The sequence below is a fragment of the Sebastes fasciatus genome, chromosome 10, assembly GCF_043250625.1.
Source record: "Sebastes fasciatus isolate fSebFas1 chromosome 10, fSebFas1.pri, whole genome shotgun sequence".
NCBI lineage: Eukaryota > Metazoa > Chordata > Actinopteri > Perciformes > Sebastidae > Sebastes > Sebastes fasciatus.
In genome coordinates, this window is record NC_133804.1 from 33,500,002 (window position 1) to 33,514,286 (window position 14,285).

The 14,285-nt window shown below is 46.3% G+C and overlaps 1 protein-coding gene across 6 annotated transcripts; it reads right to left on the reverse strand.

The window, feature by feature from the left end:
• Positions 1-1,180: 1,180 nt before the first annotated feature.
• On the reverse strand, positions 1,181-13,301 carry tbc1d9b (TBC1 domain family member 9b). 6 transcript variants are annotated; one of them, XR_012595687.1, is made up of 26 exons: positions 13,010-13,301; positions 11,285-11,395; positions 10,980-11,098; positions 10,670-10,901; positions 10,309-10,567; positions 9,942-10,149; positions 9,655-9,852; positions 9,338-9,484; positions 8,862-9,012; positions 8,556-8,770; positions 8,354-8,471; positions 7,888-8,090; positions 7,663-7,745; positions 7,410-7,539; positions 6,665-6,763; positions 6,506-6,574; positions 6,055-6,295; positions 5,877-5,942; positions 5,216-5,284; positions 4,280-4,333; positions 3,907-3,951; positions 3,603-3,700; positions 2,371-3,031; positions 2,256-2,278; positions 2,202-2,224; positions 1,181-2,055 (listed from the first exon to the last, which is right to left on the reverse strand). XR_012595687.1 is itself a non-coding variant. In XM_074649487.1 (25 exons), exons 1-23 carry the CDS (start codon positions 13,125-13,127, stop codon positions 2,390-2,392), a joined length of 3,675 nt encoding a protein of 1,224 aa, XP_074505588.1. In that variant the 5' UTR covers positions 13,128-13,301; the 3' UTR covers positions 1,181-2,224; positions 2,256-2,278; positions 2,371-2,389. The 6 variants fall into 6 exon arrangements, 5 of the variants coding, with proteins under 5 accessions (XP_074505588.1, XP_074505589.1, XP_074505587.1 ...); XM_074649487.1 differs by having other exon boundaries at positions 1,181-2,224; XM_074649488.1 differs by lacking the exons at positions 2,202-2,224; positions 2,256-2,278 and having other exon boundaries at positions 1,181-2,170.
• Positions 13,302-14,285: the final 984 nt, after the last annotated feature.

Genomic DNA, 14,285 nt, shown 5'->3' on the forward strand with positions numbered 1-14,285 from the left:
AACACTGACAGCTCTGACTGGTTTATTATGTCGGTGTTTTCCAGCTGTGTGAACATCTGTTTTCAACACGTCACTGATCAATAAACCTGATCAGAAAAAACTTCAAACATTTAAGAAACAAAAATGGAAATAAATAAAAATATATGAATTTAAATTAAAATGTTTAAAATAAATCAGTTTTCATGTCAAATGGACAGAAACTAAGACTGAGACCAAATAGTCCTTAAAATTACATCCTGTGTCCTTTCCTAACCACTTCTCCTTTCCTAACCACTTCTCTCCTTTCCAAATCACTTCTCCTTTCCTAACCACTTCTCTCCTTTCCTAACCACTTCTCCTCTCCTCTCCTAACTACCTCTCCTTTCCTAACCACCTCTCCTTTCCTAACCACTTCTCTCCCCTCCTAACCACCTCTCCTTTCCTAACCACTTCACCTCTCCTAACCACCTCTCCTCTCCTTTCCTAACCACTTCTCCTTTCCTACCCACTTCTCTCCTTTCCAAATCACTTCTCCTCTCCTCTCCTAACCACCTCTCCTTTCCAAACCACTTCTCCTCTCCTAACCACTTCTCCTCTCCTTTCCTAACCACTTGTCCTTTCCAAATCACTTCTCCTTTCCTAACCACCTCTCCTTTCCTAACCACTTCTCCTCTCCTCTCCTAACCACTTCTCCTCTCCTTTCCTAATCACTTGTCCTTTCCTAACTACTTCTCCTCTCCTTTCCTAACCACTTGTCCTTTCCTAACCACTTGTCCGTGACCTGGATGGAACTCATCATGAGGGAAGGTGTGAAGGGGAGTCGGTGAGGACGTAGGAAGTGACGGCAGCGGTGCTGATGATGAGAATCACGCTGCTCTGACAGATGTTTGCTTTTTTGAACCAACTTTATTAACACGTATAACATGAGCTCAGCGACAATGTGCCTTATCTCCTTTCCTTTGGTAAAAGACAGTACTAAAGGAGATAGGAAAGGAAGCATTGAAGCTCCCTTCTTTTGGTAAAGGATGGTGCTGAAGGAGATAGGAAAGGAAGCATTGAAGCTCCTTTCCTTTGGTAAAGGACGGTACTAAAGGAGATAGGAAAGGAAGCATTGAAGCTCCCTTCCTCACTATTCACCTCAGACTACATGTCAGACTGCAGCTGACCTTTAGACAATGAACATGACACCACAGAAGAAGAGTGAATTCCTTCAGTATTTATTAGACAACAGATTACAGATCAATAACCGATCGATATGATGGATTTTAAAAGCAGAATAAATACAGAGAATAAAAACATCCTGTGACATCATCGCTTCAACAGGAAGTAAACAGGACTGATGTCATCAGAAACAGGCAGCACAAACAAACAAACAAGGCTTCAGTGACGTCAACATAAAAATACTACAGGTGTGAACTCACCTGAGAGGAACAGGTAATACGACCTCATGATGTTATTAATATTCAGTTAATATAATCTGAACTGTAAAGAAGGAAAATAAAACATTAACATTAATATTCTCTAGAGAACTCTTCATTGTTTATGTTCTTAAAGTTTTATTTTCTTAAAATCAATGATAATATTTCAGTCTGATTCCAACATAAATCACCTGATTAACAGGTGTTTCTTTAATCTACCTGAATAAACGTTTACCTGCTGCCTCGACTCCCGTCCTCCAGAAACAACAATAACGATTCTCTCACGGATTTTAAGGTTTGACGACTCGATTAGAAACACAAATGTTTTTAGGTCTTTGTCAGCCGACTGTTTACCTGCTCCACCTGCTCCACCTGCTCAACCTGCTTCACCTGCTTCACCTGTTTCACCTGCTGCACCTGCGCTACCTGTTCCATCTGCTTCACCTGCTCCACCTGCTTTACCTGCTCCACCTGCTCCACCTGCTGTGAGTCAGCTGGTCAGGTGGACAGGTGGAGGTGAGTCAGGTGGAGCAGGTGGACAGGTGGAGGTGAGTCAGTTGGTCAGGTGGAGGTGAGTCAGTTGGTCAGGTGGACAGGTGGAGGTGAGTCAGTTAGTCAGGTGGACAGGTGGAGGTGAGTCAGCTGGTCAGGTGGACAGGTGGAGGTGAGTCAGGTGGACAGGTGGAGGAGAATAAGGTGGACAGGTGGAGGTGAGTCAGGTGGACAGGTGGAGGAGAGTCAGGTGGACAGGTGGGGGTGAGTCAGGTGGACAGGTGGAGGTGAGTCAGCTGGTCTGGTGGACAGGTGGAGGTGAGTCAGCTGGACAGGTGTAGGTGAGTCAGCTGGTCAGCTGGACAGGTGGAGGTGAGTCAGGTGGACAGGTGTAGGTGAGTCAGCTGGTCAGGTGTAGGTGAGTCAGCTGGTCAGGTGTAGGTGAGTCAGGTGGACAGGTGTAGGTGAGTCAGCTGGACAGGTGTAGGTGAGTCAGCTGGTCAGGTGGAATGCTGAGTGAGTTCGTGGTCGGAGGAGGAGCTAACTTGGCGCTCCACCACCCTCTGGGCCTTACAGGCGGCCATCTTGTTCTGGATGTCCCTCTTGTTTTCGAAATAGTCGACGAGCGGCGGCTCCGTCAGCAGCGATGCCAGCACCTGCTCGAAGGTGATTGACCAATCAACATCCAGCACGCTGCCCCGCCTCTGCTCGCCACTGCCGATCAGCACGGTGTCGTCGGCGATATCCTCGCACTGCAGCGAGCCGGAGCTCACCACCGAATACGACGACACCGATGTGTCGTCTTTGGTTTCCTCGTCCGACGTCTGCGGAGCCAGCGGCTCCAGCTGAGCGTCGGCCAGCGCCTGGCACACCTGAGACTCACCTGACGCCCCCCGAATAGGCTCCTCCTCCCTCTGAGGCTCAGTGGGCGTGGCCTGTGTGGTAGGCGTTGCCGGTGTGGTGGGCGGGTCCTGAACAGCGGCGTTGTCCGTCTTCTTGCTGCCGTTGTTGAACTTCTTGCCGACCTCTCCGATGCGCAGCAGCAGGCTGGCGACGGTGGCGATGGAGTGATACAGCTGCTGCTCCAGAGGCTCCTCACTGAACATGTTGTACAGAGTCTTACACAGGTCTATGAACTGCTCCTGTAGACAGGAGACAGGAGACAGGGTCAGAGACCTGAACCTGAACCTGAACCTTGAGCCTGAACCTGAACCTGAACCTGGACCTGGACCTGAACCTCTACATGAACATGTACAGAGTCTTCCACAGATCTCTGAACCTGAACCTGAACCTGGACCTGGACCTGGACCTGGACCTGGACCTGGACCTGGACCTGGACCTGGACCTGGACCTGGACCTGGACCTGGACCTGGACCTGGACCTGGATCTGAACCTCTACATGAACATGTACAGAGTCTTCCACAGATCTCTGAACTGCTCCTGTAGACAGGAGACACAGTCAGATACCTGGACCTGAACCTGAACCTGGACCTGGACCTGGACCTGAACCTGAACCTGGACCTGGACCTGGACCTGGACCTGGACCTGGACCTGGACCTGAACCTCTACATGAACATGTACAGAGTCTTCCACAGATCTCTGAACTGCTCCTGTAGACAGGAGACACAGTCAGATACCTGGACCTGAACCTGGACCTGAACCTGAACCTGAACCTGAACCTGAACCTGGACCTGAACCGGATCTCCTCCTCACCTGGTTCATCCTGGGCAGGTCTTTGATGGTCTCTGTCTTGGGTTCCTTCTCTTTGGCCCACATCCTCAGGTAGTACCTGTAGTCCTTCACCTTCTCCTCTGAAACAACACACAGGTCAGAGGTCAGAGGTCAGAGGTCAGAGGCCTACAGAGTACAGTACAACACACACCTGTGGTCAGGTGAGTCAGTAGGTGGATCCACTGTGACAGACAGTAGTTACTGGTGCAGGTAACAGTGGACCTGGTTCTGACTCTAGTCTCTGTAGTGATGTCACACAGTGACACCTCGCCTGTAGGTCATTTACCTTTCATCTCCTCGCTGTCTCCGTCTCCGTCTTTCCCGTCCTCACCTGCACACAGACAGATCTTCATCATCATCTTCATCTTCATCATCATCATCACCATGACAACGAGGTTAAGAATGAAAAGTGTTGAAACTGTTTGTTAGTTAAAGTGATGAGTAATCTCTCCTGCTCTGATCCTCTGGCCACGCCCCCTCCAGTGATGTCATAGCGCAGGTTAAACACCTGAGCTTCAGACTTTGTCTTGTTACATGTCTGATACATAACCCTTACCTACTGTATGCCTAACCTCAACCAATCTACCATCTAGTGGGCGGGGCCAGAGGAGCAACATGTCCGACAGCAGCCGGTTTCCTCAAACCACAAAAACACAAACCTGATGTCACTTCCTGTTGCCTCAAAATGTCCCGATCAGACAGGAGGGAGGATTCTGGAAGGAAAGATCACACAAAGAAGAAGAAGAAAAAGAAGAAGAAGATGCATAAGCAGACGAACAAGAAGAGAAAGAGGAAGAGGAAGAAGAAGAAGAGCGATCAGGCAGCGTGTGAGTGAGGAAACATTCAGATCTGTTAATGAGAAGATTTGATTGATGATTCATACAAACTGTTATTAACACTTCATATTAATAAGTGTTAGTTAATAGGTAATAAGGCCTTCATAAATACTTATACGATGTTTATTAACATTATTATGTGTTAATAAGACTATTTACGTGTTAATAATAGCATTATAAACACGTTTATTGTTAGATTATAACATTTATTAGCACTTATAAGAAACTAGTTTATATAATAATGTTATTAAAAGCCTTATGAGTTTATTATAACTGTTTATAGCATTACAAACACATTGAGTTTTTAACTAGTTTTATTAACTGACCTGTTATATCACTGTTAAACATGTACTAACCTTTTCTTGTTGCTTTATTAAGATTAATACATATAGTACATATAGTACAGTAGTATAGTACATACATTAGTACATACACACTTTATTTTGCATTTACTAGCAGTTAACTATGCATTAATTAACATTTAATAAGTGCTTATACATGTGTCATAATCTAACAATAAACGTGTTGATAAAGCTATTATTTTATTTTATTATTTATAGTCTTATTAACAAATAATAATGTTAATAAACATCTTATAAGTATTTATGAGGGTCTTATTAACTATTAACTAACACTTATAAGAAGGACCTTAATATGAAGCATTCAGCAGTGTGGACGATATACAGACATGGAGACATTAGTAGTAGTAGTTATTACTGCAGTAAAAGAGTAATTTACAGTATTTCTCTGTGTGTTTACCTTGTGATTCGTCGTCAGTGAAGAAGTGTGTTGCCTCCAGAGCAGACTCCGCCTCCTCAGGACACAGAGCTGCAAAACAAACAAACAAACAAACAAATAGATAAATAAACACATAAACAAATAAATAAATAAACAAACAAATAAACACACAAATAAATAAATAAACGCACAAAAAATAAATAAATTAACACAAATAAATAAATAAATACACAAAAATAAATAAATAAACACATAAACAAAAAATAAATAAACACACAAACAAATAAATAAATAAGCAAATAAATAAACAAGCAAATAAATAAACAAACAAGTAAATAAACACACAAACAAACAAATAAAAAAATAAACAATGGCTACCTAGAGACATGTTTAGATGTACCTGCAGAGCCCAAAAGGTAGAAAACACCTGTAATCTTTATTTTTATTACAGTAAATATTCTCAACTATTAATCAAAGGTAAGATATTGATCATGACGTCTCGGGTCTCCATAAGTGGGATTTCAGTGATAGAGGTGTGTTTATAACATTCACAGCATTTATAAGAGCTCAGGTAAATTAACACAGGAAACGTTCACACCTCTGACGTCGTCTTGTCAACATGGTTTCTATACAGGAGAAGGTGTATTTCACACACATGAACATGTCCAGGTGTGACTGTTACCTGGTGGGAGGTGGAGTTTGTAGAGCAGTTTGAGTTTCTCCGTCATGTCCCCGTGATACATCCCACCTGGAGACACAAACAGACTCTGATCAAATCTATAATCTATAATCTATAATCTATAATCTATAATCTACCAGCAGATATTTAACCCTGCTGGTTCTGCTGGTTCTGAACTCACTGAGTCCGGTGATGAACTCCTTGAAGTTGACCAGTCCGTCCTGGTTCTGGTCCAGGAGTCGGAAGAGGCGGGCCGACAGCGTGGAGGTGTGGCCTACACAGACCCAGGGGGCGAGGGCAGTGAAGAGCTGGGTGAACTGGGCCGGGTCGATGCGGTACTGCTCCAGGTAGGGGAGGCTGGGATCATGACGCTCAGCTGCAGAGCTGCAGGAGCCCCAGTAACAGCTGGTCATGTGTTTGGACTGAAGAGAGAGAGGGAAGAGTTAAACACCTGACACCTGCAGATAGAACTCAGGGCTGAAAAAAACACACCCTATATTTGAATGTACAGGTGACAGGTGTGTAGGCCGAGGTCGTGACTGTAAACAATTACAGTCAGGTGTTAAACCGTTTAACTCACCTGTTAGTCAGGTGTTAAAAAGCACCTTTTTGGTCTAACCTTATATTCTGACCTTAAAGAGACAGTAGAGATCTTCCAGCTCCTCGATACTGAAGGCTGACTCCGTCATCATCGCTCTCACCTGCGCACACACATACACACACACACCTATAAACACCGTGTCTACATTAGCATGTTAGCATTTAACCCGCAGCACGGTGACATCACCCACCACGCTCCTCTTGGCTGTGTCCTCCAGCGACTGGATGACCTTTAACCTCTGTTTGAACCTCATCTGCTCGATGACATCGGAGCGCAAGCTGCCGAACTTCTGCTCAGAGAAGAAACAGAGATTACCTCAAAAAATACTCCAGGAAAGACACTGCAAGTCCAGGAATTAGACTGAGACCGTACTGCAGCGGGACGGAGACAATGCTCCAGAAATTAGATGAGACCATACTGCTGCAGGAATTAGACTGAGACCGCACTGCTGCAGGAATTAGACTGAGACAATGCTGCAGGAATTGTATGGAGACCGTACTGCTGCAGGAATTAGACGGAGACCATACTACTGCAGAAAATAGATGGAGACCGTGCTGCAGCAGGATTTAGACGGAGACAATGCTGCAGGAATTACACGGAGACCGTACCGCTGCAGGAATTAAACTGAGACCGTACTGCAGCGGGAATTAGACGGAGACCGTACTGCTGCAGGAATTAGATGGAGACAGTACTGCAGCAGGAATTAGACGGAGACCGTACTGCTGCAGGAATTAGATGGAGACAGTACTGCAGCAGGAATTAGACGGAGACCGTACTGCTGCAGGAATTAGATGGAGACAGTACTGCAGCAGGAATTAGATGGAGACCGTACTAATTGCTCTGGTTTGACCTGCAGGGGGAGCACACACACATAGGGGTGGTGGACAGGGTGACAGTAGATCAGTGTGATGACATCATGACGATGTCAGTCTGACCTCGTAGGACGACTTGATGAGGTCGAAGATGTCGATCTCGGGCGGAGGATCGTCCCCGCTCGTCAGGAGGGCGTGCAGGTGAGGGGTGGGCGGAGCCACAGTCTGTTTATTCACAACGTTATCCAGGTACCTGCACACACACACACACACACTTAGACTGAGACTATTCTATAGCCTGATGAGTTGAAACTGATGTTGAATCCTGATAAAACAACGAATGATGAACCAGTGAACCTCCATCTATGACTCCTACCTGCCCAGGATGGTCATGGCTTCTCCCTCGTCGCTGCAGGACAGCAGGGCGTCCATGCTGTCATGGAGTACAGCCAGCGCCACCTGCAGATGGATGGAGGGATAGATGGATAGAAGAGTTAAAGTAATGTGTAGTGACTGGAAGATGAGCTGGATGCCGTCGTAGAAGAAGCAGCTGATCAACTGAAGAACAGTCGGTCAGGTGTTGTGACTCTCAGACTCTCACCTGGAAGATGACCTTGATGCCCTCGTAGAAGAAGCAGTCGACCAATAGGACGGCGCTGTCGAAAGGCATCACGGACAGGAAGAGGGTGAGGAACCAGGACAGGCTGATGGTGGAGATGACACCCAGATCCTGCATGTGTTCATAGAGCAGCGGCAGGAAGGCTCGAGTCAGCTCCTCAAACACGCCCTGATCCACCAGAGCACCTGGATAGGGACAGGAACCATATCAGAGTGGGGCTGACCTACAACCCCGGTGCTGTTACTGACCTACGACCCCGGTGTTGTCACTGACCTACGACCCCGGTGTTGGTACTGACCTACGACCCCGGTGTTGGTACTGACCTACGACCCCGGTGTTGGTACTGACCCACGACCCCGGTGCTTTTACTGACCTACGATCCCGGTGTTGTTACTGACCCACGACCCCGGTGCTTTTACTGACCTACGACCCCGGTGTTGTTACTGACCTACGACCCTGGTGTTGTAGTAGTCGGGCAGCATCCTCTCACAGAGCGCCACCAGCAGCCAGAAGGCTTCCTCCTCTGGACAGTAGAGCAGCAGGACGGAGGTGACGATGTTCATCGCCTGGTGGGGTAACGACAGTTGTTGACAGTTGTTGTATAAATAGAGGTTGTATTTTATTTTATTATATTATATTATATTTCGTACCTGACAGTAGCCGATCCCGGGGTTGCGGTGGGCGTAGGCGGTGAGGACTCGGCGCAGCGCGGCGATGCCGGTGTCGTTCTGGAAGGCGCGGTGTTCGGGCATCGAACGGTGAAGGTCGCGCTCAATCTCCTCGGTAGCCAATGAACACAGCCCCATGGCCTGCTCCACCAGGTCGCCATAGTAACCAGGGTGGCTCGCCATCTCGTTCTGAGCTCCTGGACGGACAGGTGAACACATGAACGATCAGTTCGGCCACAGCTCCCCTCTCACATGAATGAGTGAATGAGTGAGTGAAAGAACACTGACCAGAGAACAGCATCCACAGCTCTCCTCTCAGGCGCTCTGGGATCCCGTTCAGGACCAGTTCTCTGGTTCTGGAGGTTCGGTACATGCAGACACCTCGACCAAACTCTGAGAAATGGATATTCCACGCCTCCTCCTTCATCTTCTCCTTCATCTACAGGAAGAGGAGGAGGAGGTGAGGGAAGAGGGAAGGAGAGGAGCACCAATGACTCGTCAAACATCTCAATAAAACTAATGAGTGTCTGCTGGTCCTCCAACAGTACTCCTCCATATCTAAGAGTACTCCTCATTATATAACAACACCGGTACTCATCAGTAATGCTACCGTTCTCCTCAGAGTAGTCCTCAGTATCTAACAGTACCAGTATCTATCAGTGGCAGTTCTCAGTACTCCAGTACTGCATGACATCTAACAGTACCGGCAATCCTCAGTATCTAACAGAACCGGTCCAGCTCGGTGTGTTGGGACTTGAACTCACGGCTTTGGGTCCCAGGTCCTCCGGAGCGTCTTGGTGGTAGAGCTGCAGCAGACCCTGGCTGGCTGTGGGCAAACCGGGGTGGTAATGACGCCCCTTGTGGACGGAGTCAGGTCCTGAAGACGAGGACGAGGGGGCGCCGGAGGACGCCTGAGGACACAAAACACACTTTAACAACAATAAACATAAAGTTCTTCTGAAACCAGCCGCTGAACTGGACTCGACACATGACGGCAGTAAAACACCGTTAGACCCCGAGAATCCATTAATGACCATAAATGGTCCAAGCTGATCAGAACCTCGACATTAGAGTGACGTACCGAGTGACCAATCAGAGACAGCGGGCTGGCATCGCCCCACGAGCTGTCGGGCGTTCGCTGCAGGAAGTCGGAGATGCGTTGGACCAGGAAGTCTCTGTCTTTGAGGTTGGCGAACAGGAAGTTCATCTTGTTCTTGGTACTGATGGAGACGGGACACGGCAGGACACTGCTGCTGTCCGCCTTCTCCACGATGGACACCTGAGGAGCAGAGGATGATGGGTAATGTCCTTGAGTTCACCACACGTCATTAAAAAAAGGACTGATGAGGACAGACATCAACAAACAACCTCTCTGAGCGGGATGATGAGTTGGCACAAGTCTTCTTCTCTGCTGTTAAAACAGATGTAGTTGTTGGAGATGAACAGCTGTCCGACCACGTGCATCTTAGCGAACGGCGTCCACAGCGTGCAGTCCGTGTGTCCGTCCAGACGCTCTTCCTGCGTCAGCCGGAACATCATCCGGTACCGCTCGTTCTTGGCCCGCGCGTCCAAATCCCTGCAGCAAGGACACGGACAGAAAACAGCTGCTCAGGTCAAAGGTCAACGACAGAACGGCATCACTGTTGTGTTTATATAGAAACTGCTGAATGCCCACTAGGTATCCTGCTGTATCTTATCATTAGATCAGGTGTACAGATACTGAACAGACTGAGACCTCTTGAGCGCAGACACGTTCTTGAGCGTCTTGCAGGGTTTGGGCAGCGAGCGGTCGGCGGCGAAGGCCTCGTTGTCGAGCAGCTGGCGCATGGCGATGTTGGCGAGCTGCTCCATCAGCTTGAAGGTGTCGTTGATGTTCAGGAACATGGAGAAGAAGTGTTCGGTGTCACGCGTGCTGACGCGAACGCTCTCCGGGAACACCAGGGTGGCGTTCTTCTCCAGCTGGGTCACCTCGGTCCACTGCACCACCAGGGTCACTGCGGGGAGGAGGGACGGCAGTTCAGTTACTCGTTACCAAGCGTCTCACAGACTGTATTAGTGACATCATTAAACTGTGGCCTGTGATTGGCCGGTCGTACCCTCCTTGCCCAACAGGAAGGAGTAGAAGCACAGGTGGTTGACGGACAGGTAGAGCCAGCCCTGCCGCGGCACTCGGCCCTTCCAGTAGCTGCAGGAGTAATAATTCACCAGCTTCTCCTCTTCGGGCATCCCGAACAGCCTCCTCATCTTCAGCTCCGCCTCGCGAAACTTCCCACAATCCTCCTCCTGCTCATCCCCCTGCTTCAGCCGGTTCTCCTCCGCGATGATGCCCTGCAAGGAAGTGACATCGCTCAAGGACAAGAAGAGAGAGAAACCACCGAAAGGAAGGTAAAACAGGAAGTGACATACAGAGATCTTTCCTTTGACGAAGGTGGTGACGTCTTCATCGTTGTCAAAGATGGAGATGGTCTGCAGCAGGTTGGTCTCCAGCCAGTCCCAGTGCACCGTGATCTCCTTCCTGGATGAGCCTGCAAGACACAGCCGAGGGTCAATACACCTACCACCGTCCAGCCAATCACAGAGCTCCGTGATACACTTCCTGGATGAGCCTGCAAGACACAGCCGAGGATAACAAACCTACAATCAACCAACCAATCACAGAGCTCTGTGATCTAGGCCAGCCAATCACAGAGCTCCCGGTCCGGCGGACTCACCACAGGCCACGTTCCAGTAGATCTGAGAGTCGGCGGTCTGCAGGAGGATCCGGTACGGGGCCACTCTGGCACTGGAGTCCAGAACCACATCCAGAGTCCCAACCAGGAGACCTGGACACAGAGAGACCAGTAAAGAGCTAAACCAGTAGACCTGGACACACAAACTAACCCAGACCCGGACTGTAGTGGACTGTAGTGGACTGTAGTGGACTGTAGTGGACTATATCATACACACCCGGACTGTAGAGGACTGTAGTGGACCGTAGTGGACTGTAGTGGACTATATCATATAGACCCGGACTGTAGTGGACTGTAGTGGACTATAGTGGACTGTAGTGGACTGTAACGGACTGTAATGGACTGTAGTGGACCGTAGTGGACTATAATTGACTGTAGTGGACTGTAACGGACCGTAGTGGACTGTAGTGGACTATAGTGGACTATAGCGGACTCTAGTGGACTCTAGTGGACTCTACCTGACTGTAGTGGACTATAACGGACTGTAATGGACTGTAGTGGACTGTAGTGGACTATAGTGAACTATAGTGGACTCTAGTGGACTCTACCTGACTGTAGTGGACTATTACGGACTGTAGTGGACTGTAGTGGACTATAGTGGTCTATAACGATCTGTAGTGGACTATAACGGACTATAGTGGACTGTAGTGGACTATAGTGGACTGTAGTGGACTATAACAGACTATAGTGGACTTTAGTGGACTATAGTGGACTATAGTGGACTGTAGTGGACTATAGTGGACTGTAGTGGACTATAACGGACTATAGTGGACTATAGTGGACTGTAGTGGACTATAGTGGACTATAACGGACTATAGTGGACTATAGTGGACTGTAGTGGACTCTAGTGGACTGTAGTGGACTATAGTGGACTGTAGTGGACTATAGTGAACTATAGTGAACTATAGTGGACTCTAGTGGACTCTACCTGACTGTAGTGGACTATTACGGACTGTAGTGGACTGTAGTGGACTATAGTGGTCTATAACGATCTGTAGTGGACTATAGTGAACTATAGTGGACTCTAGTGGACTCTACCTGACTGTAGTGGACTATTACGGACTGTAGTGGACTGTAGTGGACTATAACGGACTATAGTGGACTATAGTGGACTGTAGTGGACTATAGTGGACTGTAGTGGACTATAGTGGACTGTAGTGGACTGTAGTGGACTATAGTGGTCTGTCGTGGACTGTAGTGGACTATAACGGACTGTAGACTGTTGTAGACTGTAGTGGACTGTAGTGGACTCTAGTGGACTCTACCGGACTATAGTGGACTGCAGTGGACTATAGTGGACTATAACGGACTATAGTGGACTATAGTGGACTGTAGTGGACTATAGTGGACTATAGTGGACTGTAGTGGACTGTAGTGAACTATAGTGGACTATAGTGGTCTGTCGTGGACTGTAGTGGACTATAACGGACTGTAGACTGTAGTGGACTGTAGTGGACTGTAGTGGACTCTACCGGACTATAGTGGACTGTAGTGGACTGTAGTGGACTATAGTGGACTGTAGTGGACTCTAGTGGACTGTAGTGGACTATAGTGGACTGTAGTGGACTCTAGTGGACTATAGTGGACTGTAGTGGACTCTAGTGGACTGTAGTGGACTGTAGTGGACTATAGTGGACTGTAGTGGACTGTAGTGGACTATAACAGACTTTACCGGAATCTAACGGACCGTAGCGGACTATAACTCACCGGACAGTCCCCCTCCTCGGCCGTGTCCTCGTCTCCTCTGGAGGATGAAGAACGGGTTGGCCCTCTCAGAGACCCAGAGAGCTCCGGCCATCAGGACCTCCTCCGGCTGGATCCACATCCCGCTGCTGCTCAGCCTCTGCCGGACAGAGGACCGTTATCAGCGGCCCGTTAGCGGCTGGAGGCTCCGTGCGGTTCAGACTGAGTCAGACTGAGTCAGACTGATGTGTTGACGGCGAGCTGATGTTGTTTTCACTGTCTGCTGACCACGCATCACTTCCGGGTCTGACGCAAGGACACGCCCTCTGCGCGCACTGCGTCATGACGTCACAGAGGGACAAAAACACTTCGAATGAAAAAATAAACATTTAAAAATGTTTTAAATGCTTATTTTTTCATTCATATATTATTATTATTATTTTTATTATTTGTATTAATATCATAAACAAGATAATAACAGATGCCGTTACTGTACCTGCACCACGTATTTATATTATAATATTATCAATATATCACTACATATTTCTATTATAATTTTATCAATATCACTACATATATATATTATATTATCAATATATCACCACATAATTCTATTATAATATTATCAATATATCACCGCATATTTATAATATATTATCAATATATCACCACATATTTATATTGTAATATTATCAAAATAATACCACGTATTTATATTATATTATCAAAATATCACCACGTATTTATATTGTAATATTATCAATATATCACCACATATTTATATTATAATATTATCAATATATTACCACAGTTATATTATAATATTATCAAAATATCCCCAAATATTTATATTATTAATATATCACAACATATTTATATAATAATATTATCAAAATATCACCATGTATTTATATTATATTATCAATATATCACCACATATTTTTATTATATTATCAATACATCACCACATATATATATTATATTATCAATACATCACCACATACTTATATTATAATATTATCAAAATATCACCACATATTAATATAATATTATCAATATATCCCCACTTATTTATATAATAATATTATCAATATATCACCAAATATTTATATTATAATATTATCAATATATCACCACATATTTATATTATATTATCAAAATATCCCCAAATATTTATATCATATTATCAATATATCACCACATATTTATATTATATTATCAAAATATCACCACATATTTATATTATATTATCAATACATAACCACATATTTAGTATATTATATTATCAATATATCACCAC

Bases quoted from the DNA above. Each gene is read 5' to 3' on its own strand.
- tbc1d9b (XM_074649488.1), bottom strand. From the start codon at position 13,127: ATGTGGATCCAGCCGGAGGAGGTCCTGATGGCCGGAGCTCTCTGGGTC. The intron at 11,099-11,284 runs GTGAGTCCGCCG...TGTGTCTTGCAG, and splicing joins CTACTGGAACGTGGCCTGTG to GCTCATCCAGGAAGGAGATC. The intron at 7,746-7,887 runs GTGAGAGTCTGA...ATCCATCTGCAG, and splicing joins GCATCAAGGTCATCTTCCAG to GTGGCGCTGGCTGTACTCCA.